Source organism: Leptopilina boulardi, unplaced genomic scaffold, assembly GCF_019393585.1.
Source record: "Leptopilina boulardi isolate dan_hultmark-lab unplaced genomic scaffold, ZJU_Lbou_2.1 LbouV2_103, whole genome shotgun sequence".
NCBI lineage: Eukaryota > Metazoa > Arthropoda > Insecta > Hymenoptera > Figitidae > Leptopilina > Leptopilina boulardi.
In genome coordinates, this window is record NW_026137645.1 from 208,724 (window position 1) to 236,623 (window position 27,900).

A 27,900-nucleotide genomic window follows, 5' to 3' on the forward strand; every position below is an offset into this window, starting at 1 on the left:
AGCAACCTTTCGGTTGCTTACAGAAAAGCTTACAGAAAGCTTTCACGGCAAGCTTGCCCTGGGTGGGACATTTCGCTAGCTCAGACAAGCTTGCACGGTGAACTTGCCGCAAGCTTGCTGTAAGTTTCCGTGCTATCTGGGAAGTTAAATGTCTTGTAAATTGGAGTCAAGATTATGAAAATAGTTTTTAATTTCAATTTCTTAATTTTAAGGTTATGTTTACAACTTTATTTCATTTTCCATTGCATTTGTGATATTTGTTTGCACCTACATGTCACAAAATAAAATTTAAAATTTTTCTAATAAAAATATTTACATATTGAATTTGATTTCAAAAACAATCTTTGTTTTTACATGAAAAATTTATGACAACAGCATTTTATTTGTACCGATGTGACGTCACGATATCGTCGGTAGTATTCGGGTTTTTTCGTACCGTCTTCGGTATTTCAAAATTATAAAAATCGTGTTTATCTAATTTAGCGCTTATTTTTCACTAAAAAAATAAGAAAAAAAATGTATATAAATCAGATCCGATCTACTCATAAAATTTTTTAAAAATTTAAATAATAAATTTAATTAGGTACAGTGTTTATCTAAATAATAATAAAATTAAAACTATTTTTATAATTTCATCAAAAACTTTTTTGTTATTATAGACATAAATTTAGCCATGATTCACAAACGTCAGAGGATATTTATATTTTTAATCTCTAAAGGTATGGGTCAGGGTTCAACTATACATCTTCACTTTAACTCCCACACGCTTATAACAATTTTTTCCTTCACTTTTCAAAACCACTTAGCCAAGTGTCCCATGAAAATTTCACCTTTATGACACACAAAACTTCTTTTCTACCCTTAGGATGTCCATAGTAATTTGTTGAAATAATAATTGACTTTTTTTCCTCTAATAAAGAAAATTGATCAAAAAAAATTTTTTTTTTATCAACATTAATAATTATAATTAATATTAAAAAAAAAAAATATTATAAAATATTGTTTATAATTAAAAAAGCTTTGAATATTAATTTATTTTCAATACAGTTGATCAGATAAAGACGATAAAAATAAAACTATATATTATCATAAAAGAAAAAAAAAATATCTTATTACAAAACCATTAAGCTTTAGTTCACCCCTCATCAAAATGTGGTCGAGAAAATATACTTATCAAAAAATTTCCGTATTCTTATCCTGGATTTAACACCAGTGAACAAGCGGAAGTCCTTCACGGTTGTCGATCTCAAACACCATTGGTTTCCCGGAAATTGAGCCATTTGCCACGTCGATGTTTTTGCTTGCGCGCGACAAAGTACTCTTTGTGTGCAAGTTTTCTAGTCACTCTATTTCTCTCATGTTTTCTAGAGAGAAACGATTTCAAACGAAAAACAATTTTCAACAATGCTTTTATACTATAAATTTAGACTTTATTTCTCGCTTACACATATTATATAATACCCAGTATTAATTTTTTGTCAATGCTATATATATATATATATATTTTTTTTTTTTCCATATAGAAAAAGAAAAGCATTCCTTTTATTTGGAAAAATCTCGAAAGTTTCTTTATGGAAATAAAATTTGATAATAATTTTATAATTATATAATGAAATAACGTATATAATTACGTAAAAAAAATACTAGTAATTAAAATAATTATTTTTCACGATAAAATAAAATTTAGTAAAAAAAATAACTTTATGCCTTAAAGCTGATTTATTTAAACAATAAAATTTTTAGGTTAGGAATATTGACTAGAACATGTACCAACTATGTAATACAAAACTATGAATGATGGCGCTAAATTCAAAAATTGATGTTACAAATATTTAGTAAATATTTAATGAAAAATTTTATTACTTTTATTAATTATTAAAATTTTCAGAAATTTTAAAAATATTTATAATTGACAAAATTTTATGTAGGGTCATTTGGGGTAAATGTAAACGGATTTGCTTAGTTTCGACAATTGGGATCTGAAATACTGCGATACGCCATCTGGTGACGACCTCGTTGTGTCAGCCATTTTTCGTTTCATCCTTTTTAAAATATATGTAGAAGAAAGAGATAAAAAATCAAGATGGCTGACCCAACGAGGTCAGTTTCCCCATAATTCCCTATGATTTCAGATCCCAATAACGTAAGTTTTTTACTTTAAAAAGCAATACTTCCGGTTTTCTACTGCATGAACTTGTTACTTCACTTCCCTAGAAACATTTTATGAGGTACAAAAAAATATTCATCAACTTGAATCGCTTAAAACTGACTGTTTACATTTTGAAATTTTCCCAAAATTCGGGGTAAATGTAAACACCCCTGTAGTTTAAAGAGGTTTAAGAAAAAAGTTATCCCAAGTATACTACTGTGTAAAGGGATGTAAAAACTGAAAAAAAATTCTTGGTAAATGTAAAATAATTGAACCAATTGATTGATATGCAACATATAAAATAAGCAATCATTACCATAACAAAACTAGTAATGTAAAAACTTGAATAACTTCAATAAATTTTAATAGATTTTCATTCAACTTGGTGAAAATAAGTTTTTAAGGTTGCTGAATAAGATTCTAAAATCGAATTTTTAAATTTCAAAAAGGCGGATCCAAAATGTCGGACAAACATAAAAATATTGTTAAAAATTGATCAAATTTGCTTGAATCTCGCTACTCGGGGATTTTTGAGGTCACTGAATACGAATTTGAAGACAAATTTAAAATTTTCAAAATGGCGGATCCAATATGGCGGATGAACCTAAAAATATTTTTAAAAATAAATCAATCATCCAATCAATCACTCAATCAATCCACCAATCAATCACTCAATCAACCAATCTATAAATCAATCATCTAAGCAACCAATCTATCCACCAATCAATCAATCACTTAATCAACCAATCATCCACTCATTCCACCAATTAATCAATCAATCAGTCAATCAATCAAGCAATCCACCAATCAACCACTCAATCAACCAATCTATAAATCAATTATCCAATCAACCAATCAATCCACCAATTACTCAATCAACCAATCCATAAATCAATCGTCAAATCAATCAACCAATCAATCCATCAATCAATCAACCAATCAATCACTCACTCTTATTCTAGGATTCCTACGTACCTGAGTTTTATTCACCAATCGTGAAGAATCGCTTTCCTATATTTTAAACACGTAAATGCACTATGCAATACTATGCAGGTCTATACCTTCAACTGACTAACACGAAGGAGATGTAAAAGAAGATCCAATTTCGTTTTTTATGTAATTTTACAGGGCCAAAATAATGTAATTGTGAAATAGAAGCAAATTTATTCAATTATTTTCTTTTAAAATGCAGCAGAAATTCTGTTTACATTTACCCCGAGTTTTCGAATTCTCGGGGTAAATGTAAACACTTAATTATCTATTAACTGAATTGACGAAATTAAAAAATCAAAGTCAGCTTTTGTTAAGGGATTCATAAGGAATAATTAGAAATTTTAGTTTGAATTTTTAGTTCATTTTTATTCAAATGCGAGACAAAATACTAAAACAGTAAAACTTTGATTTTCAATCTTTCATGCATTAAGCGACAAATTGGAGTATGGCTTTGACAATTGTCGAAAAAAAAAATTGGCAATACTCAGAACCTGTTGCAGGTGAGCTGAGGATAAAATATTGGGGTCGAACTTAATTTTAAATCTGTAAATTAAGCTGCAATATCTGCTGTTTAAATTTACCCCTTGTTTACATTTTCCCCAAATGACCCTAATTAATTTCGTCATTGTATTTAATATTTCTTTTATTTAAAACTTACTCTACTATCTAAATGTGAATTAGTAAAAATGTTTACTAATTTGAATTAGTGACTCACTTTTTGCTTCTAAATTAGTGAAATTTTACTAATTATTAATAACTTTTACTAACAATTAGTAAAATTTAACTAATTCTAAAGCAAAAAGTGAGTCACTAATTTAAATTAGTAAATATTTTTACTAATTCAGATTTAGAGAGTAAATTAAAAAAATATATTTAAAAAAGTGTCCCAATAAAGAATTATATATAAGAAAAATTGTTTTCATCGAAATTCTATTTAAACAAAAAAAAAACGTTTTTGTGTTCTAAAGTTCAAAACAAAAAAAAAAAATAAATTTAAAAAAACATCTCAAATTAAAGTATTAAAGGAAATAAAAATATTATTAGTTCAATACATATGTTGTAGGTATTCGAAAGTTTTTTTTTTTTTACTTTAGTCACCGATAATGGGTATAGGATCACCTACAGCTTCACAGCGCAGTAAAAATATATCAAAACTTTTTTAATTTTTCTGAAATTTAGAACTTAAATTTTTTTTTCGATAGCGAATGACGGTTCATGACAAACCAATATATCGTCAACTTTGACCTCTTTGATTTGGCTCAAAATTTTTTACCATTTTGTACCCTCCAAAAAAAAAGTTTAATGATTTTTTTTTCAAATTTTTTCATCAAGCCGCTTACGAGATATGAATTTTTCAAAATTGGAGAATTTTAATCATTTTTTTATTTTTGAATGCTCATAACTTCCTTAAAAAAGCATCAATTACAAAAGTTTTTTTTTAAAATGTGTGTTTTTAATTCAACTTTTCAAAAATTTCATGCAAAAAATCATAAAATTAAAATTTGCTATATTGTTTGTTATTTAAAGGTAAAAATCTTGTTTTTAAACCTGTTTGTATCCTTCGATTTAAAAAAAAACTACTCACTTTTACAAAAATTTTAAGCGCAGTCCGATTGTGGGGAAACCATTTTTTCAATATTTTCTAAAATTTTTAAAATTTTGGAAATTTTGAATTTTTTAAAAATATTTCCGGTTTTGTTTTATACTACGTAGTTTTATGTATTTTGATGCGCTGATTACGAAAATCATAGTGACAATACCAAAAAAATTTGATTTTTATGGTGAAAACCATAAAAAAAGTCCTAAAATTCATGTTTTTTTTTTAATGGTTTTCACCACAGAAATTAAATTTTTGGATTTTGTCACTATGATTTTCGTAATCAGAGCATAAAAATACATTTTTTATGTCTCATGCTTTTTTTTTAATTTTTCATTTTTTACCCGAAAATTTTATTTTTATGATGAAAACCATAAAAAAAGTTATAAAATTTAATTTTTTTTTCGTTTTTTGGGTAAAATATGAAAAATTAAAAAAAAAGCATAAGACATAAAAAATGTATTTTGATGCTCTGATTACGAAAATCATAGTGACAATACCAAAAAATTTGATTTTTATGGTGAAAACCATAAAAATGGCCTAAAATTTATGGTTTTTTATGGTTTTCACCATATAAATTAAATTTTTGGATTTTGTCACTATGATTTTCGTAATCAGAGCATAAAAATACATTTTTTATGTCTCATGCTTTTTTTTAATTTTTCATATTTTACCCGAAAATTTTATTTTTATAATGAAAACCATAAAAAAGTTATAAAATTTATGGGGTTTTTTCCGTTTTTTGGGTAAAATGTGAAAAATTAAAAAAAAGCATAAGACATAAAAAATGTATTTTGATGCTCTGATTACGAAAATCATAGTGACAAAATCCAAAAATTTAATTTCTATAGTGAAAATCATAAAAAACCATAAATTTTAGGACTTTTTTTATGGATTTCACCATAAAAATCAAATTTTTTGGTATTGTATGTTTTTTGGTATTTAGCTATTAAAAACGTATTTAAATTCTTAAAAAAATAGTTTTCTTTAATGAAAGAAATTTTTTTTTTAAATCTCCTTTAAATATAATAAAAAATTCAGAATCTTGGAATATTTTAGAAAACAAAAAATTTAGGTTGTAATTTTGAATTTTTAACACAATTCCATATATGTAAAAGTCAAAACTTCAAACTGAATATGTAATAAAAATTTTATCATTGTAAAAAGGTTTTTGAAACTTTAATCACCAGTTAATGGATACAAAATATGGAACAATTCTTCAAAATTTTAAAGAAAATTGACATTTTTTTAGAATATAGTGAAAGATAAATATTTCTATGTCATTTTATACAAAAGACTTTTTGTTATAAAGCAATTAAGTCACAATATCTCTCTCATTTTTTTTTTTTTGCTTTCTCTCGCTCTCTGTCTCTCTCTCTTTTTTTCTGTCCTGAAATGTTTACACAATTGCATCATCCTATTTACAATTTGCGGAATAACATTTTAACTCAGGAAACGTCATGGAAGAAATAAACGTTAAAAATCTGATTTCCTCTGGAATACTAGTCATTAAACGTGTGCAACTGTTATTCGCGAGTATTCATAGTTTCTGCGCCGCTCGAGAGTGAAGCTTCACTAAAGTTCTTTCATTAAAGAAACGCTTCGCTTATAGAAACAAAAAAAAAAAAAATTCCCATAAAATCAAAAAGAATGCAAAGAAAAGTAGAAATTCATATATATACATGCGCGTGAAAAATATTTCCCCGTGTAATAAAGTTTTGCAAAGTTTTTTTTTAAAAGAACTTGAACAAACTACAATTAGGTTGATATACTTGGAAGAGGTAAACTTTTTACAATTTCACGCTTATGTGATATCTCAATTTTCTTCTCAATCCCCATTCGTAAACCGTAATGGAAAAGTTTAAATTCTTATCAAAATTAATCTCCAATATAGGACTAAAATACTATATAACTCCAGCATTATTATCTTATTCCGTATCATTTTCATTTTCTATCAGGAAATAGAAAAATATTTCTATGTAATATTGGACACATTTTTTTTTTATTTAATTTTTTTTTCTACTGCATATTGGTCACTAAAATTATCTTCTAAAATTGAGAGGATCGTCTTTTTAATATTATATCCTAAAAAGAATATAATGTATTTATTTATTAATATATACGGGACTAAGAAAAAGTGTTCCATTTGTACTGCCGTCCTGATGATGAAAGTCGGTATTCGCATTCAGAGTGATTTTGAGATATTTAAAGAAACGCGTTTTTAACGAGCAGCAGTAATATTTGAAACATAATAAAATAATTACAATCGATATTAACTAATTTTGGTATGCTCTATTCAATGGTGCTAAAATTTTTTAGAAATTTTTATTTTTTATAATAAAAAAGTCGATTACTGACAAAAATTGATTTGAAAATCCTGGAAATACTGCTCAAGAGTCGGTATGTGCTATTACTGCCGGCGTGACATCACTGTTTTAGAATCGGTATACTTGCAGCCTGTTACGTATATTTTACATTGTGACTATATCCAAAAACTATTAGGCTTTTCTATTTTCCATTATTTTTGTTTATTATTATTTAATAATACAGAATTGTAAAAAATAATAATTGTTACAAATAAATTAATTTAAATTAATATTTTCATTTATATATTTAATTATTTTAGATTAATGATAATTATTTAATTAAATAAATGATATTACTTAAATTATTATATATATAACTATTATGTAGAAATGCAAGAGCCGACTTTTTGCAAGGAAAGTTGGTCTTTCTCTGACTGAAATCCTTGAGGCAAGAGTCGGTATTCGCGATACTGCCCATCGGCATTAGGATGTCGAATCAAATCAGACCACATTTCCTGGTTGTATTTGCCAATGCGGACTGTGCTTCAAGGAAAGTACGTAAATACATCATCATTTTCAAGCAGTAAGAGCAAATACCGACTATTTTGTCTGCAAGTACCGACTCTGTGAGAATGATTTCGCGAAAGTAGGGTAATTAATGGTTAATTATCTCCAAAATTAATTAATATTGTTAACTAAGATTACTACAGCTAGATTCCTTTTTTCATAACGAATCCAGTGATATAAAAAACTCATTTTTGATAAAAATGTCGATTACTTAAATGTAAAATAACAATATTATAAACTTAAAGAGTTAACACTGCGTTGTTATTATTAAATAATATAGTTTTCGAAGAGTATATTCTATATTATAGAAATGTAAATAATTCTTTGAAGAATTAAATATTTTTCTGTAAATTTAAAATATTTGAAAAGAAATACAGAATTATAATGATGAAAGGAAAATTTCTCTTCTTAATTTCTGTAAAATCTTATACAACTTGAAATAAGAGTTTTTCAATTGATACTATTTTCTTCTCATTTTAAAAAGACTTATTGGTTATTTTATTAACATCATTAAGGGAAGGGAACCGATGAAATTTCAACTGATCGGAATTAATGCTGTTAAGGAGTGTCAAATATTTTTTTTTGTCATTATTTCCCAATGGGAAAAATACCATTGGCGTATTAATGGCCCAATAATGGGAGCCAGGGATGCCAATATAATTCCAATAATGGCACCCAATAATGGACCATTATTGGTAAAGTCATGGGCTGTCCACGCCGATGCCAATGATTGGCAACCATCATTGGCAAATTATTGGCAGCCAATAATTATCCAATATTAAAAATTTTAATAATAATTTAAAAAATCAATAATTTAAAAAAAAATTTATATTTTTATTATTTTTTAATAGTTATTATTATTTTATTTTTAATAATTAAATTAAAATAAAAAAATGGTCATCAAAGTATTAGTGAAACTATTTCTTCCAAAAAAGAGTTTGTCTCAAATCCAAATAATAGGAGAGACATCGGGCAGAAAAAAATTTCGACGAGAAAAAAATTTTAGATCACTGCTTATATACCAATCAAGTGGCATCTCAACTGCGAGAAACAGTGATGTTCGCCCTCCCTTTGCGGCGTTGAGTGAACTAAAGTCCAGAGCTGAGCCATCAGCGCAGCGCGGGAACATTTGAAAAATTTGATTTTATTAGATATTTTATTTTATTTTAAATATGACAAATAATTAACTTAATAAATAATTAATGTCATTAATAATTATTAATAACATAATGTCATACTTAATAATTCGTTAATTATTATAAAATAAAATATCTAATAAAATCAAATTTTTTAAATGTTCCCGCGCTGCGCTGATGGCTCAGCTCTAGACTTTAGTTCGCTCAACGCCACAGGGAGGGCGAACATCATAACTGTTTCTCGCAGTTGAGGTGCCATTAGATTGGTACATAAGCAGTGATTGAAAATTTTTTTCTTGTCGAAATTTTTTTCTGCCCGATGTCTCTCCTATTATTTGGATTTGAGACAAACTCTTTTTTGGAAGAAATGGTTTCACTAATACTTTGATGACCATTTTTTTATTTTAATTTAATTATTAAAAATAAAATAATAATAACTATTAAAAAATAATAAAAATATAAATTTTTTTTTAAATTATTATTAAAATTTTTAATATTGGATAATTATTGGCTGCCAATAATTTGCCAATGATGGTTGCCAATCATTGGCATCGGCGTGGACAGCCCATGACTTTACCAATAATGGTCCATTATTGGGTGCCAATGGTTTTTTCATTGGCTCCCATCATTGGGCCAATTAATACGCCAATGGTTACTCGTGGCAGTTTCCCATTGGGTTGGGATCTAAAATTATTATGAATTATAAACATTTTTTTTTTACAATTTTAGAAATTGAGCCGCTGGATTCTAGAAGGGCACGTAAATTTTTTCGGCCGGAAAACAAAGTCCCCTGGACACTCAAAATTTATTTTTCGAATTTTAATATTTTTCGAACATATTCTTATACAGAATTCGATTGCGCATCTTTTTTTCTTAATAAGAAATTTTCCATCTTTTTCCGTTTTCGAAATATAAGAGAAAAACTGTTTTTTTAAAAAAAGAAAATTTTCATTGTTTTTTTTTTTTTTACTTTAACTCGCGACAGCTCAGACAATTTTACGAATTTCTCAATGAAACAAAAACGAAAATACGTGTTATTATTTTCCTACGAGTAACTAAAAATGAAAAAAGTTGTTTTGATAAAAAATAAAAAAGTTATAAATTTTTTATTGAGACATTGCGAAATTCGTGAAGTGCAATTTTCCCAAAGCAGGGAAATTCGATAAATTTTCAGCAACAAACTTCCCAGTGAAAAAGTTGTTCATTAAGGTCCAAAGAATTTTTCTGGAAAGTTACAATGCAATTGAACAATTAATAATAAAATGGCTCAATTATATTTTTTGAAAATATTAAAATTTTTAAAAATTCATACGATTGATTGTTCAGAATCATGAAAAAAGCCTACAAAAAAATTACCGATAAAAAATAATAAAAATTGTAGAAGAAGATGAATTTTTATGGAATAATTGATAAAATTTAAACCAAACATAATTGGTTTGGTTTAGCGGTAATAATTTTTTAAAAAATTTTTTTTTAGAACTTTAAATCATATTTCACTATGAAAAATGAAGAAAAGTAATTTTAAACAATTTTACAATTTTTTTTTATTTTTCAGAAATTTTATTTTTTGATAAAATTTAATATTTTAAAGGCCTCACAAATCTTCCTGTCGCTGTTAAATTTAAGAAAAAAAAATTGTTAACAACGAATTTTCAATACAAAAACTTTTGGACATAACCAAGATGAGTTATAATTTTTATGTTTTTTATTAGAAAAAATTACCAATACCTGTAAATCATTAAATTATGATAAAGTTTAATTAAAAACAGAACGTCTTGAATATAGAAACATTGTTATAGAATTAAACTATTACAAATTTTATATTTTAAAAGTAACTGCAGTGGTTATGTGAGAAAAGTCATTTGTTATTCAATTTCTCGAAATAAGAAAATATGGATTTATCAGGTTTTGAAAATTTGCTCCTCATATGAAAAAAAAAATTTTCACTTGTAGTCCAAGATGGCGAACATTTTCAAAAAATGTTCATTTTTTCATGGGGAGATCGATTCCAAGATTTCTACAACAGATAAAGACATAAAATAAAAAACATTTTCTTCGTTAGATATTTCTCTATGGATAAAACCTCAAAAACTGGAAAATTTCTTTTTCCCTTTTTTTCTATAACAGAAATTCTGAATAAAAACATGTGTTTTTTTCAAGTTTCGAGAAAAACTTACCATAAAAAAAAGAAGAGGACGAAAATTGCACTTTTTTCAGGTTCCATCCATAAAAAATATCTAACGAAGAAAATGCTTTTTATTTTATGTCTCTATCTGTTGTAGAAATCTCGGAATCGATCCCCCCATGAAAAATGAACACTTTTGGTTGTACATCGCCGCCATCTTGGACTACAAGTGAAAATTTTTTTTTTTCATATTCTTCAATAAGTTATTTATAACATGTAAACAAAAATTTCTGAATAAATGTCATGGTTTTTTTAGAAATACATTCTAAAGAAGCCTTCTTTTTCCCCATTTTGAACTGGAATGTACCCTTAAATACATAACCTAAAATATTCAGTTAAATTTATATATATACTTCTTCTTTTTTGCAATAAAACAAATTTCCACCTATTCCATATTTTTGCGTCTTCATAAATGTTAATTAATTCATTAATTGTTTTCATTGATTCATTTTTAATAATTATAACACTTTTTAAATCATTAAATAAAAAACTATTATCTTTAAAGCCAACGTGTGAAAAAAAACATTATTTTGTTTGCGGTTTGATATATGAACAAGAAAACAAGAGACATAAATAAAATAGGTCATTCGACAAGGTTGGGTAGTAAAAATTATTGCAGATGATCTCTTATGTTTACAAAATAATTTGACTGCTGTTCCATGGTAGCGTTTAATTGCACAACCTTGTTAGTATTACCATGGAATATAGAAACCGTATGCCGCGTATTATTTTCTATAAAGAGATCCCCCTACTTCAGATAATCTTGAATACACAATTTTGTTAACTGACAGAATATCGTTTCGTGTCTTTCTGTTCATATTAAATAAATGAAAATGATTTCAATGATTAATAAAGACAGAGTGTGGCAAAGATGCAAATTCATTTCATCGCGAAACAGGAGAAGTAAGTTAAACTGAATATTTTAGGTTATGTTTTAAAATCAGCAAAATATTTGATTTTTTGGCTAATATTTCATAAAATTGTGAACATTTTTCAATCATATTCAGGACGTTATTTTTAAAACGAATTTCGTTTTATATGTTGAAATAAAATTGACCCTTTATGTATTTGTTACGTACAAACTGATTTGTAAAAAAATTGTAAAAAAAAATTTAAAAAACATTTTATCACAGAAAATTAAAAGGCATTAAAATAAGCTGTAACGTTTATTATTTTAATCCAATTTTGCTTATTTTAATACCAAAATGGATTAAAATAAGCAAAATTGGATTAAAATAATAAGCGTTGCAGATTAGTTTAATGCCTTTTAATTTTCTGTGATACTTATAACCTAAAAATAAAAAAACTTTTATATTAGAAAGTAAACAATAATGTAAATTAATTTTTGGTTTTGATTTTAATTAAAATAATTCGTAATTAATTTAAAAAAATATATTACATACAAATTTAACAGAACGTAAATCTTTTATCATACTGAAAAATAAAATTTATTTGAATCAAATAATCGGATACTTGACTATTATCAAATAAATATTTACTTGAACCAAATAATGTTTATTTGAATTAAATGAACTGAATTTGAACCAATAATTTCTATATTTGAAAAGAATTACCATTTAATTGACTCAAATAATAATTATTTGATACAAATAAATAATTATTTAATAATAGTCAAGTATAACCAATTAGTCCAATTAAATATTTTTTTCACTACATTATAATATAAATAAAAAACCATTACAATATTTAATTTAATAACAGTACACCCTACATTTATTATGCAGGATGATTTTTATGTTCCGGACTCTCTATAATTATTTTTTAATTCCACTTTTTTTTGTTTAAAAAATTTTAAAAAGTGAGATTAAAAAAAATTTTTTTTAGGGGCTCCGGAACACAAAAATCATATACACATAAAAATAATTTTTTTGTCTACATTTACTTGAAACTAATTAAATTTAAAGTATTGCAAAAACTACATATTTAAAAAAATTTATTTTTTTTAAATTTAAATAAATTTTAATTTTAAAAACATGTAAATTAAATAAATAATTATAAATCTATTAAATAAATCAATTTCAAGTGTTTATTACTTTTAAAAAATGGTGAATATAAAAAAAATAATGTAAATAAAAATACATTCTGTTAATCAACAGGAAGAAAGAGAAAATAAAAAAAATAGTGCGGAAGAAGCAAAAGAAAAGGATTTTTATATACAGAAGATAAAGATTGTGAACAAAAGAAAACATAAAGTAGTGAGGGAAAAAAAAAAGATGAGAAAAAGAAGTGAAAAGAATAAAATGAAGGAGAGACAACGAAATATTTCAAGAACGTTGAAAACGAAAATGGCGCATTTTGTAATGTTTTTTGGTAGATGAGGGCGGCTAGTTGGGCCGGGTTTGTGTCGCTTGAAACGCGACTGATTATGTCGCGGGCTTATAAGTTTTTTCGCTCGACGTTTCCCTTTGCGGTCCTCTTCTTGCCCTTTCATCGTCCGCACATCCTCATTGTCCTTGTTTTCATTCTTCTATGTTTCTCCAGTCAAAACGTCCTTTCAAGCGAAAAACTCCACTCCTCGAACGATACAAATAACATTTATAGTAATATCTCACTTCCCGAGTCTGAAAAGATGGGAAGATACGAAGGAAGAAGAAGAGAAGAAGGAGGAGGAGATGAAGAAGAAAGAGAAGAAGGTGCAAGTTTAGACAATCAGGAGAACTTTCTTGAGGACGAAGTTACTCAACATAAAGACGACTATGAGAACAGTAGTAGTAGTAGTAGTAGTAGTATTGATAATATCGAGAAGAATAGAGATAACAGATCGTCGTTACTTTTATTATTGGAACGGACGAAAGACTCGACAAACAATGATCGGTGTCGCTTCAACTATTGTGAGACGAATGTTGAGGGCAACAAGAGGAAAGAAACAAGAGGATTTCCAGTCACTATACTCAACTTAGTTTCCGACGTTAATGTCAGCGATGAGAATGCTGAAGCTGCCAACAGTGAATCACCGTTCATTGGTTTTGAGAGCTTCCAGAAATTTCCCGTTAAGGTATATATAAACGTACTCTCTGTGTGTTACTGCTCTCTTGTTCTCTACTAATGAGGTGATTTTCGACGTGATTTCAAAGCTGACAAGTTCTCGGAATATTTCAATTAAAGAACATAATTATCGGGATGAGGGGGTGTCGATCATGTGTAATTTGTTATCCACTTTGTCTTCATTAACATTAATTCAAGTTCAATTTTTCTCGTCCTAAGCATGTAAAATGGTATTTTGATTGAAAATTCTTGAAAATACGCCCAACTGCGCATATATTCTGTCCTTCCGGTTTGACGGCATTTTGAAAAGTTGTGACGCACTATAATAATAATAATTTTATTACTTCGTGGCGTATTGTATAGGTTGGTTTCCATTGTCCCCACTCGCCATTTGTCATAATTCTCGTCAACTACCGCACCCTGCTCTAGTGTAAATTTAGTAACTTTTAATTTTAATAATAAAGTCACTAAATTTTTACTAGATTAGGGTGCGGTAGTTGACCAGAATTATGACAAATGGCGAGTGGAACAATAGAAACCAAACCCATATATATACCCAACTACATATATATATATATGTAGTTGGGTGTAATTAATGTAAGGCAGAGATGCCAACAACCGTTACTAACCACAGCTGCGCTTGCGCTACTATAACTCTCTGATTAGTTAAAAAAAGGCCTCTTTTTATTTAATATAAGTTATTTTACACATTTCCACCTTTTTTTGTTAATATATATAGATACTTACTAATATATAAATTTTTATTACAGCATTTCAGGTATACGTTTTTAACGTTGAATTGCGTAGAAATATCAAACTTTAAGCTATATTCACACACCAGGTCATGGCCAAATATACATGCACATTGGGTTGGTTTCAATTGTCCCCAATCGCCATTTGTCATAATTCTCGTCAACTACCGCACCCTGCTGTAGTGAAAATTTAGTGACTTTATTGTTAAAATTAAAAGTTACTAAATTTTCACTGTAGCAGGGTTCGGGAGTTAAAGAGATTTATGACAAATGGCGAGTGGGGACAATGGAAACCAACCGTTGCTGTATAGTTGACAACGTTAAACCTAATAATACTAGTAAAAAAAAAGGCACTCTCATTTAAAATACTTTAATAAAAAAAACAAATCATTTTAAAAGTCTTAACAACGCAAGTTTATGTTTTATTAATATTATTACCCACACAGCACCCAAAATTACCTGAAACTTGACAGAACCTCACATGGCGAGGTTAGGAAACTTCAGTGGCAAGGTTCATACAAGTTTGTGTCGATGTTTAAATGTCCACATGAAACTGTGAGGAAATATTACACATAAATATTCACGTGCAACGTTCAGTCAATGTTGTGTCAATATTGAAATTACATTTTCGCCTAGTTATAAAAATTTCATTTACTAATATAATAAGTATATAGGTGAATATTGACACAACATTGACTGAACATTACACGTGAATATTTATAGTGTAATATTTCCTCAAAGTTTCATGTAAATATTCTTTTCATGTGGACATTTAAACATCGACACAAACTTGTATGAACCTTGCCACTAAAGTTTCCTAACCTTGCCGTGTGAGACTCTGTCAAGTTTCAGGGAATTTTGAGTGCTGTGTGGGTACTATTATTATTTATAAATTTAAAAACTTCTGATGATAATTAGTTTAAATAATTTAAAAAATAAATTTAAATTTAAATAAATAAATTTAAAAGTTGATTTTTATAGAAAAAAAGCTATTTTAACAGTTGCAAAATTATTCCTCTACTGAAAATTAATTTCAAAATAATTGATAAAAATTAATTTTTAATAAAAAACAATAAATTTAACACTTACAATTTTATAAAAAATTGTTTTCTAAACAGTTTTTTATATTATTGTATTTTAAATAAGAGCGCCTTTTTCTACCAATGAGAGAGTTATAGTAGCACAAGCGCGGTAGTGTTTTTTTTAAACAATTGACCATATCTTTGTTAAAAATTATCGTATCACAATTTTTAAAAAAGCGTTTTAAAGGTGATAAAATTATCAAATGCTATATATGCAATTAAAATGTGATGATTTGTTAAGCAAATATATTAGTTTAAAATTTACAAAAAAAAATGAAAATTTTGTTTATTAATAATAAGAGCAATTGCCAAAAAAAAATTTTAATTCACTTTTCAGATATTCTCAAAATAAAGAATAGGTATAAGCTTTAAAAAAAGTCATTATATATTGTTTTATTTTTATATTAGAAACAAAAATATAAAACTTTTTGCAACGCCTAAAATTCTGTAGGTACACTGAAAACATTTTGGTGCAACAGCTGCCCCAAATGAAAAATTTCTATATTCAATTAACTTCATACTTAATATTTGCCATGAGTTTTTATATGAGTGAAGTTAACTACTGAATATAAAAATTTTTTGTTTAGGGTAGCTGCTGCACCAAAATCTAATGAAGGGCACTGTATACCTATACATAATTTTTTTATTAAATGAAAAAGATAAAAAAATAAATGAAAATAAATTAAATTACAAATAATTAAATTAATTAATTTAAAAAAAATTAGATATAAATTAAAAATAAATGAAATTAAATTATTCTTTTTTGTTTTATTCAAAGTTGAAGACAAAGTGATAAACAAATTACATAATCGGTTATAACATGGAAAATTTAATCAAGCTGCTTTTCATGAGAAATTATAAAAAATTAACTTTTTACATTTTATGAAATGGCTTAGCATTGAAATGATTAAACTTCTAGACCTTAAGGAAGTATTCTCTTGTTAAATATATAAAAACGATACAAAATTTCACATCTCTTGGTAAAATTTACTTAAAAATTTTCATTAAAAACAGTATAACTTTGAAAACTTGTATTTTTTTTGTAAGGCAATCGAAACTTGTCAAAGTTTTAAATTTTACAACTTTATTACATTATACTTAAATATTATAGAGAAAGTTTTGAATTAAAGTTCTTTTTCAATCATTTTGGCAAATATAATTTTTCAAAAGAGAGAGAGAGAGAGAGTACAAAAAACTTTGCCTTAGATAGTAAATACCAGCAAGTTACAATTTATCTTTCACCAGCAAACATTTCTTGATTTCTTTCAGTGTTCTTCATTTGGTAATTTAAGAAAAGAAATAAGAAAGAAATACTGTTTTAAGTTTCTTCTCGCACATATCAAATAGTATTAATTATTTTTATTAATTTTCTTTAATAATTTCCAACGGTGATTTAAAGTTTTCTATTTTATAAAACTTTTGAGTGGAAAATATAGTGATTCACAAAAAAAACTTTTCAAAAAAAAAATGGTTTTCTATTTGCAACTTCCGCACAATGCTGAACTAAAAACTTTTTTTTTCCCCCTTTAATCCCTATGAGAGAGAGAGTATATAGGATTTGTCTTTGTTTTATTTGCAGATAACTCAGAAGCCTCCTTCTGGCGCGAGCGTGGAAAAGTTTGACAGAAGGCACTTTGGCCCTTCAAAGTTGGAAATTACAAGGCAACCATCAAATATATCAACATTAGACGCTACAGAGGCACTGCCGGATTTACCGATGAGCCCTAGTCGTGATGTTGTGCCCCATCGAAGAAAAGGCAATAGTAGAGAAAAAAATAATGTGGATCACTGGGAGAATAAGGAAGAAAAGCATCAAGAGGTCAATGGTGAAGATAACTTCACCCTCAGCTTTAACGACACCTTGGAGACGTTTGCCACGGAGGACATTGTTAACTCGAAGAATGCTCAAGTATCGACAATTGCAAGTGTTCCGATAACAACCAGAAAGATGTCTTGGTTACCTAACTATCACAAGAACTTTGAAAAAGATGATCATTTCAATGGAAATTGGTCGAAAAATTTTCAAAATCAAAAAGTCAATGTCACAATTTTGGGTCTTTTTGAATTGACACAAAAAAATGAGCCAAGACCCGAAGGTCCTAGTGAATTGCAAGCTGCTAAATTAGCAATTGATAAAATTAATCAAATGGAATTGCTGCCAAAATTTCACTTACGACTTCATCATAACGATACACAGGTGAGTTTGGATTTTCTTTTTATTTCACATATATATTGGGACGGTCCATGCCATTCCAACTTTCCAACATATCGTTGACTTTGACGCTTTTGATTTGGCTAAAATTTATTTATCTTTCAGTATTCTATCAAAAAAAAAGGGTTTCATGATTTTTTTTCATATTTTTCTATCATACTATTTACGAGATATAAATTTTTTTAAATTTCAGAATTTTTGAATTTTCAATGGTTGTAACTTCTACGGAGTTAGGTTGATTAAATTCTGCATCGATACAATAAAAAATTTCCCTATTTAGCCCCATTCAAAGTAAGGCTGAGAAATGGTCATTATTAGCAGGCTTCGGATTATACGACTTTTTTCGACTTATTTTAATAAAATGCGACTTTTTTTTTTACATTTTTTAAAGAAAATTTTTAAACAATAGTATATTGTGCATCTAGGGAGGAAAATGGTTGATTTTCCTCCCGAGTTGCACATACTATTTTTTCTAACACACATACCGAAAGTACATAGATTAAAAATAAAGAATGTTAATTTTTCTAAAAACGGTATTTTATTATTAAATTTTAGCGAAAAATATAACTTTTATAGTAAGTCGACTACATTGAGATTAAATTATGTTATTACTGATCAACAGAATTGACAGAATGACAACAAATGTACAGAGACGCCAAGCGGAGAAAGTGTACACTATTGTTTACGTGATTATCGATTTTAAATTTGATTCGATATATCGAAATATCAACATTAAACTTAAACTCGATATTTCGAATCGATAGTTTGACAGTAAATTCAATAATATACTGTTCTTGTTCTTCTTAATGTTCTATAAACAACAGAACTAAAAATTGACGTTACGGGGAGGGAAAGTTACATTCCCTCCCTGCTAGTGACGTCACAGGGAGGGAAAGTTACATTCCCTCCCTGCTAGTGACGTCACAGGGAGGGAAAGTACTTTTCCTCCCTGTCAGTGACGTCAGCGGGAGGGAAAGTAACTTTCCCTCTTGCTCGCCGGGAAAGACATACTTTTCTCCCCCTTTACAGGTAAGAAATGGTGTACTTTCGGTGCGTGTGTTAGAAAAAATACGTTTGTTTAATATACAATTGCAAATTTTCTTCAGATCTTCTTTATTTCAATTATTTAACAAATTTTTAACCAAAATTCATCATTAAATTAATTATTTTTAACCTCCATGAAGTTGGCTTCGACGTTCAGCGCCGAAAATTGTTTTACGCACAGGACCAAAAATTTTAAATTATTTTTTTTAATTTTTCAATCCAAATAATACCTTGAAAAATACTTCTCAAAGTATTATGGGGACCCAAAAATTTTTTTTAAAAATTACTTGATATTTTTGGTCCCGTGGAAAATAATTTTTGACGCTATAAGCTTCGACGCCTACTTTATGAAGGTTATTTTTAATAATTTTAATGAAATTCTTAACAACTTCAATGATCTTAAACTATTTTTCAATTAAAATTTTTACTGAAATTTAATAATTGCGATTACAATTTTAAAAATATTAGCAAATAAAATTAGCAAAAATTTTTAATTCAAAATTACTTGAAATTTAATTATTTGCAAAAATTTCAATTATTTTTAATGACTTTTATAATATTCTTCGAAAATTCAATTATCTGAAAGCATTTTTCAATTAAAAACTTTTGAAATTCAATTTTTTTTATGTGATTTGATGATTTCTAATAAATTCTTCATCAACAGAAATCACTAGAAATTTCTCGGTTAGGGTCTTTGGTTAGTGTCTGTCGAACCCGGGTTCAATTCCCAGTCCCCTCAAATTTGTTTCGAAAATTTTCTCGTTAAGTTTCCAAATGAAAATAAACAGGACATAATTAATAATAAGGATTTTCAAATTTAAAAAAATCAAATAAATTTTTTTTTAATTTAAAATGTATTTTTTAAAAATTGCAGCAAGCTTGCAGCAACCTTTCCAGAAGCTTGTTGAAATTCTCCTGCAACTTTACGTAGCAAGCTTACAGCGATCTTTCACGGCAACCTTGCCGCAATCATTCTTAGTATGCTTGCAGCAACCTTTCCTGGAAAGCTTACAGCAAGCTTTCACGGCAAGCTTGCCCTGGGTGGGACATTTCGCTGGCTCAGACAAGCTTACACGGTTAACTTGCCGCAAGCTTGCTGTAAGTTTCCGTGCTATCTGGGTTATTGTCTGAAATTTAACACAATCTTTTAAAATTCAATTATTTTCAAAAATTTCAATTTAAAAGCTTCTAAAATTTTTTGAAATTTAATAATTTTAATTATAACTGTTCTGAAATTCAAATTATTTCTAATGATTTTTATAATATTCTTCAAATTAGTGTTTTTTTCTCTGCAATTTATAATAAATTTTTTAGTAACAGAAATCATCGAAAATTTTAAATTAAAAATCACTTGAAGTTCAATTAATTTCAAAAATCAAAATTGTAAATCTTTGAAAATTCAATTACTTTTAAAGAACGTTATCTAAAATTATTTGATAAATTATTTTTAATTCTGTAAAATTTAATTATTGTCTGAAAATTAACAAAATCTTTTGAAATTCAATATTATTTCTAAAAATTTCAACTTTAACTCTTCAAAAATTATTATTTTAAAAAAATTTTTATTTAAAAATCTGTAAAACTTATTAAGTAAGTATTGCCTGAAATTTTTTTGACCATCAAAACTAAAAATGTTGACAAAATTTTTAATTTGAATAAATTCATTAAATCAGACTTCAAGAAATTATAAAAATAAAACTTTAAGAATTTTTTTCAGAAAGTCTTACTTAAATAAAATTTTGAAAATTTATCTTACAATTAGGTAGATTATAATTATATTATTCATTAATATTATTCATGTTATTAGTCAAATACGGTGTCAGGCTGTAGTTTTATATATGAATTTTCCATTTTCACATAGAAAAAGTACAATTTTTATTTTCTATTAAAAAAAAGGCTGTCGCAAATTTGTCAATAATTACGTACATTTTCATGTTTGTTTACATTTGACGAGTTGCACCTGGTCTTAAAATTGATTCGAGGCCTGTATTAAAATAAAAATAATTTAGCGAAAGAAATTTATAAATAAAAGATGAATAAAGCGCGATAGTAATTAAAAAATTGTGGTACTTGACGATAAGAATTTTCTAAGAATATTAAAAGGAAAAAGACACACGGATATACGTCAAAGAGGCGATAATCCCATCAATCAGAAATTGACACGATGTCTATCATCAAACCTCACCCTCGAAAAATAGATGGATCCTAGAAAATCGAGTAGCACAGGAAATGTGCCAATCCTTTATATAAACAGAGAAATTGGAAACTTAATATTAGTTTTTTTTATTATTAATCAATAACTTCTTCTTAAAAAATACGCCTAATCAAGAGTATCTATCTAGTTTCAAAAATTGATTTTTGAGAATATACGCTGTTTTTTTTTATTTTGAAATAAAGCTAAAAAAATTGTTTAAAATCCGTAAAGTCGTTTGCAGTGAATGGAAGTTTTTATTATTTTTCGAAATAGTAATATAATATAAGGGAAATTTAGTGATACCGCTAGGGCTCATGAATTTTCCATAAAAATCATTTATTAAAATTTTTACTTTAAAGTATTTTATTAAAAACAATTATTTTTTACACGTATTTTCGAATTAAAATTTGATAGAATTTCTTTTTATACGAATTTTTATAAAACAAAATTTTTTTCTACCAAATTTTTGTTTGACAGAATTTTTATTCTACTGTCATTTTCTTCACATGACTTTTTATTTAAAAGAATTTAAATTTAAGCTAATTTTAATTTAACAGAATTCTCATTCAATTGAATTTCATGTAATTCTAATTTTTAAGTGACAGAAATTCCAAATCACCGAATTTTAATTTGTACGAATTTTTATTTGTCCGAAATTACAAATAGCCGAAAAAAGCAATGGAGAGAAAAATTTCGGCGCAATTTTAAAAATTGATCAATCGCGATTTTCTTGATAATTTATAATTGATCAATTTTAAAAATCGAGACGAAATCTTTCTGTCGATTGTTTTTTTTTATATTCGTAATTTTGGACAAATAAAAAATTTGTCATCTTCAAAATTTGTACAAACAAAAATTTTGACAAATTAAAATTCGATGAATTGGAATTTGTGTCATTTAAAAATTCGAATGACATAAAATTCGATTTAATAAGAATTGTGTTAAATTAAAATTATCTTTTTAAATTCTTTTAAATTAAAATTCATGTAAAGAAAATAACAGTAAAATATAAAAATTCTGCTAAACAAAAATTTGTCAGCTAAAAAGTTATTTTTAAGTAAAAATTCGTATGGAAAGAAATTCTGGCAAATGCTAATTCGAAAAATAAAATTTCGACTAAAAAATAATTATATATTTCTAACAACAAATAATAAAAAAAATAAATAATATTGTCGAGGGAATATTATCTTAAATATTAAATCATATTTAGGATAATTTTTCTCTTTAAAGTTTTCGACACGTGTGAAACATGACTTTTCTTCTCTAACCCTTATTGCTATACGGACTTGGCCTGTTCTCGTAACAAAACCTCAACCTGGTTTTAGTTAGAAACTGATGTCGAAAGCACATTGTGGGTGGGAAAATTTGAAGACCTTTTCAGGCATGACCTGTGACTTATAGGGGCGCTAATTAACTTGCTTTATTTGTTTGATCGAACATAATATAATTAGTTTCATGAAAACATTCAATTAATTTTTAATCTGAATTAATCATTTCTTTTTTAATTTTTCCCATATTTTTTAAATCATTAATTATTAATTATTAGGGTCAGCCGGGGTAAATACAAACGTTAATTATTTCAGCTTAATTAAAATTTTAAAAAATAAGTTAGACATGAGAATTTTTACCTCAGATCCTCTTTAAGAAATTCTAAGTATTATCCCATTTTTCGTTTGTTAATTAGCAACAGCATAAACAAAGATAACGAGTATTGCAAAAAAGATTGAAAATCAAAGATGACACTCTTTCAGTATTTTGTCTCGTATTTGAAGAAAAAGAAGCTAAAAATTCATTTTATTATTTATAATTGTTTGTTATGAATACTAAAACAGAAACTATTTTTCATTTTTGCCTTCTGTAAAATTTTATTAATAATATCAGACCGTTTGTATTTACCCAGGAAAATTGGAAAACCGGGGTAAATCCGAACGGTATTTTCAATAATTTTTTTTTACATCAGAGCCACACAAAATTGTTTTTATTTCATTACACTATTACTTTAACATTATAACAGTACATAGAAAAAAGTTTTTCTTTCTATATGTATCCTCGTTAGTAATTAATAAGCAGAAACTTAATTTCTGTTCTCTCGAAGGAGTGTTCCACTTTTTTTGCCAAATGGTTCGTTGAAAAAAGTTTTTCAGGATCTTAATAAATTTTGGTGTTCTAGGGTTTTTGGGGTCGCTGATTACCAATTTGAAGTCAGTTTTTCAAAATTCAAAATGGCGGACGAGAATTAAAAAATTCATTGGATTCGCTCGAAAATTGTTACTCGGGGGGTTTCAGGGTCGCTGATTACGAATTTTTGATCATTTTTAAAAATAAGTTTTAGGAAAGTCCGCCATTTTGAATTTAAAAAATTTGACTTTTATTTTTGTATTTACATTCAATCACTCCAAAATACTTTCTGTAGCAAGTTTTGCAAAAATCCGTTATGATTTGATAAACTTATTGAAAGTTTTAATTGTGTAATGCATTTTAATTTTTATCCTGTTTGATTTTTGTATTTATATATGATGCATTATTACATAATAGGTTTATTATCGTATTTTTTTGAGTTTTTATATAAGTTTAACAATTGCAATACTTTAAATTTATTTTCCCTAAGATTTTTCTGAAATACAGTGGCGTTCGTATTTACCCCGGTATTTTAGGAAAGTTACAAAGTATCGAGGTAAATACGAACGCTAAGTTTCCTGCGATTGTAATTTATCAAAAAAATTTTCTACCCCATAAAAATTGTCTATGAAAGACTTCATGCACCAGAATACCGGAAGTATTGTCTTTTAAAAGAAAAAACTTATGTTATTGTTGAAACTTACTAAAAGCGTTCGAATTTACCCCGGCTGACCCTATTTAAAAATATTAAATAGTTCTTTTTGAGAGATATGATGATGTAAGTTGAAGTGATTGTATACATACGAAAGTTCTCAATACAAATATGTGTTGCATACATTTTATAGGAGCAAAATTTTTCAATTTTTTAAATTTATCCCGTTCATTGTGCGTAAGATGGCTTTATATATATATATATTTTACCACAAGAAACGAAAATTGAATTCAAACATTTTCAATTTTCTTGAAATTTGGTACTCTCCGATTTTTTGGGTTGCTGAATCCGAATGTATAATATCAAAATTCAAAAAGTTGGATCAAAATTAAAAAGAAATAAGGGAAATTTTTCGAGAATATTTGATGTGTCTAAAAGTTATTTTGTATCGATGAATTAGAATATTAAATTAAAATTTTAATGTTAGAAATTAAATTTTTGTAAAACAAATTTTCTAGTTGGCCGAATTTTCATTTAATATAATTTCTATTTAACAGAATTTATATTCTAAAAAATTTCCATAATTAAGAATATTTATTTAACATAATTATTCTTTAATCTTATTTTCATTCAGCAGAATATTTACTTGACAAAATTTTGACACAACTGAATTTACATTTAAAATAATTTTTATTTAATAGAACTTTTATTGTAATTGAATTTTCATTTAAAAGAGTTTTAATTTAACCAAATTTTCATTCAACAGAATTGTCATTAGACCGAATTTTAACTAAGTCGAATTTTTAAATACCAGAATTCTTATTCCACAGAAATTTTTATTTGTACGAATTGTTATTTGGTAGAAATGTTGATAAAGCCAAATTTTCATTTGACCGAAATTGCAAATATATCCGAACAAACCTATACAACAGAATAGTTTTGTCAGGAATATGCCTCCTTAAGATTAAAAACAATTTTTATAAAGATTTAAGCTATCGCAATTTTGAGAATTTCCAATGTCAAATATATCAAATTATGAAATGAAACATTAAATTTTCTTTGGAATTTCAAATTCACATTTTGTTGTGACCTTCTTTGTACTTAAATGTAAACATACATAACTCGAAACGCAGATATAAATATAATTCTCAAATCAATTCCACAAATTAAAAATATTACGAAATTATAATTTTAGTAAAAATATTATTTCGAAGTATTGCAAATATCAAAATTAAAATATAAAAAAAAAATTAATATTTAGAATATTTCAAAATTTTATAATTTTTAAATTTAATTATTATTTTGAAGTTTTTCAAATGTGTCAAAGTAATTGGAAATTATGTTTACATTTGCATTCCGAGCTGTATGTTTACATTAAAATGCAAAGGATAACTTTGTAAACAGAAGGTAATAACATTGAAAATCCCGAAGATATAATTATTGTATCAGTTGTAGTTCGTGTCTTGACCTGTTTAGACACATGGTCAATGTGAGTTTACAGTTTGTAACATGTTAAATTATGTTAGTTCTTCATCGTCTTTTATATATTTTCACATTTTAAGTGAATATCTTTGGGAGTGGTCAAATTTTTTAATTCGTGAACATAATATTATTTAAGTGTTTAACTTTTTTTTTTTGTCATTTTAGTAAATTTTTTGTTCCGGGAGTGTTCGAAATTCTTAAAATCGCGCAATCGTTTAAATCCCTAGGAAAAGTATTTAGTTTTTTTTTTATTTCAATTGGAGTTTTCGATTTTTTTTAATCGCGTGTTTCTAACAGATGTCATCATCAGAAATATATTATACATCGATTGCAGTCTAAGGTTAGAGATATATTTTTTTATAAATAACACGTGCAATTGTTTTTCTACAAAAAAATTTTTCAAAAATATATTCATTTTTTTAACAAAAATTTTAGTAAACTAATTCAATTGACATTTGTAATTTTTTTTTTTTAAATAATTATGAAATCAAAATGATTACATTAATATTTGACTTAAATGTCAGTTTGAGAATCTTTGCGCTTAATGACGCATTGAACTTTGTAAGAAGGTGGGTTTCCCTGGGAGAGTCACTTGGAGCTTTAGAAAGTCACTTCAGAAGAGAATAATTTAAAGCTTTACATGCGATTCATTCTAGAGAATTCAAATTTGAATGATGATGAGGTCAACTAATTTCACTTGACATCGCATATACATATTTTTGCAGTAATTTAAGAAAAAAAAAAGTTTAGTCAAAAGTAAAAATAAAAGTAACTTGTATACGAAAGTAAACAAGATAAACAAAACATTTTATGTCAAAGTTGTAAAATGTAAACAATTATTGACTAATTTGTGGCCGTCTTTTTTTTAATACAAAATAAAAATTTTTCTTTCTCTATGTGGAAATGGAAAATTGATATATAAAACTAAAGAATGACACTTTATTTAGCTAATAATACGAACAAATAAGTATAATTATCATAAAATGAAAAGTACACTGAAGTAGCAATTTTCAAAATTTGTACCGTTTGAGTATAATTTTCATTTTATACACTGAAAAAAAAATTTATTTGATTCAAATACTTCAAATTATTTGAAAAATATTTAATTGGTTCAAATACTTTTTATTTGAATCAAAAAAATATGTATTTGATTCAAATAACTTGAATTATTTGAATCGCATTTATTTGAACCAAATAAATCGTATTTGGTTCAATTAAATAATTAATTGAATTGAATAAGTGAATTTATTTAATACAAATAAAAAGTATTTGACACAATAAATTTATGTAATTGATTCAAATAAACTGAATTATTTTAATACAAATAATTCGTTATTTAATTCTAATACACTATTTTATCAAGACAAATAAAAAAATATTTCAATCAATTAAATATGTATTTATTTGAAACGATAATAATGATTTACTTGAAACAATTAATTTATTTATTTCACTCAAATATTTTGTTTTATTGAAACAAATAAAAAGTATTTGATACTATAAATTTATTTTATTGATTCTAATTAACTAAATTATTTTATATAAATAATGCGTTATTCAATGTTAATACACTATTTTATTAAAGGAAAATAAAATATTTTGATCAATTAAATATTTATGTGTAATGAGAATAATTAGTTATTTGATACTATTCATTTATTTATATATGTTATTTAATATTCTAACTCCAAAAGTCAAATATTTTTTCATCAACAAAAAAAAAAAGTTTACAATGATTCAGAACAACGAAAAAGGCGTTTTTAATAAAAATAGATTTACACTTTTTTGGAAAATTCATCTGGGATGATTCATGATAATAATCATAAAGCATATAATTATATATATAATAAAGCATATAATTTTGTTTGTTCCAAATAAACGAAAAAAAAAAAAAAAATTAGACTCATAATCCGTAGGTCGTAAGTTCGATTCCTCCCATGCGTTAGATTTATTTATTTCTCCGGTTTGCGTTTAATAATTAATTCTATGTATGAATTAGTTGAAAAATGAAAATATGCGATCATAGTATGTAGAAATTACATATTTTTTAATTTATTTATTTGAGTAAGAATTTAATTTAGAAATAATGGAAGAATTAGTAAATAAATATGTTATTTATTCAATTCAAATTTTGATTTATTTGAATCAAAAAATTCTTACATTTTATGCAAATAAATTATGTATTTGGATCAAATAAAATAATAATTGCCGCAATTAAAGAGGTTTTAGTTTCAATTAAAACAATTACTTCTGATAAATAATCGAATGTATTTGAATAAAGAAAATTTTTAGTTGTTTCAGAAAAATATTTTATTAATGCAAATAAATATTCATTTTAATCAAAAAAATGCAGTATTGAATGAAATAATTTTCATAATTGTTTCAAATACTTATTTATTAGTTTTGAATATTCCATTTATTTGAT

The 27,900-nt window shown here is 26.2% G+C and overlaps 1 protein-coding gene across 3 annotated transcripts in view; it reads left to right on the forward strand.

Moving 5' to 3' along the window:
• The window catches only part of LOC127276638 (gamma-aminobutyric acid type B receptor subunit 2), a 225,943-nt gene that overhangs the window by 15,041 nt on the left and 183,002 nt on the right, over positions 1–27,900 (forward strand). For 2 of the 3 annotated variants that reach the window (XM_051297219.1, XM_051297227.1), the window contains exons 2-3: positions 13,051–13,949; positions 17,353–17,970. In XM_051297219.1, the coding sequence (XP_051153176.1) occupies positions 13,269–13,949; positions 17,353–17,970 (1,299 nt within the window). In that variant the 5' untranslated portion in view covers positions 13,051–13,268. Of the gene's footprint in view, positions 1–13,050; positions 13,950–17,352; positions 17,971–25,461; positions 25,816–27,900 lie in introns of those variants that run through there. The other variant, XM_051297236.1, reaches the window with a different exon arrangement.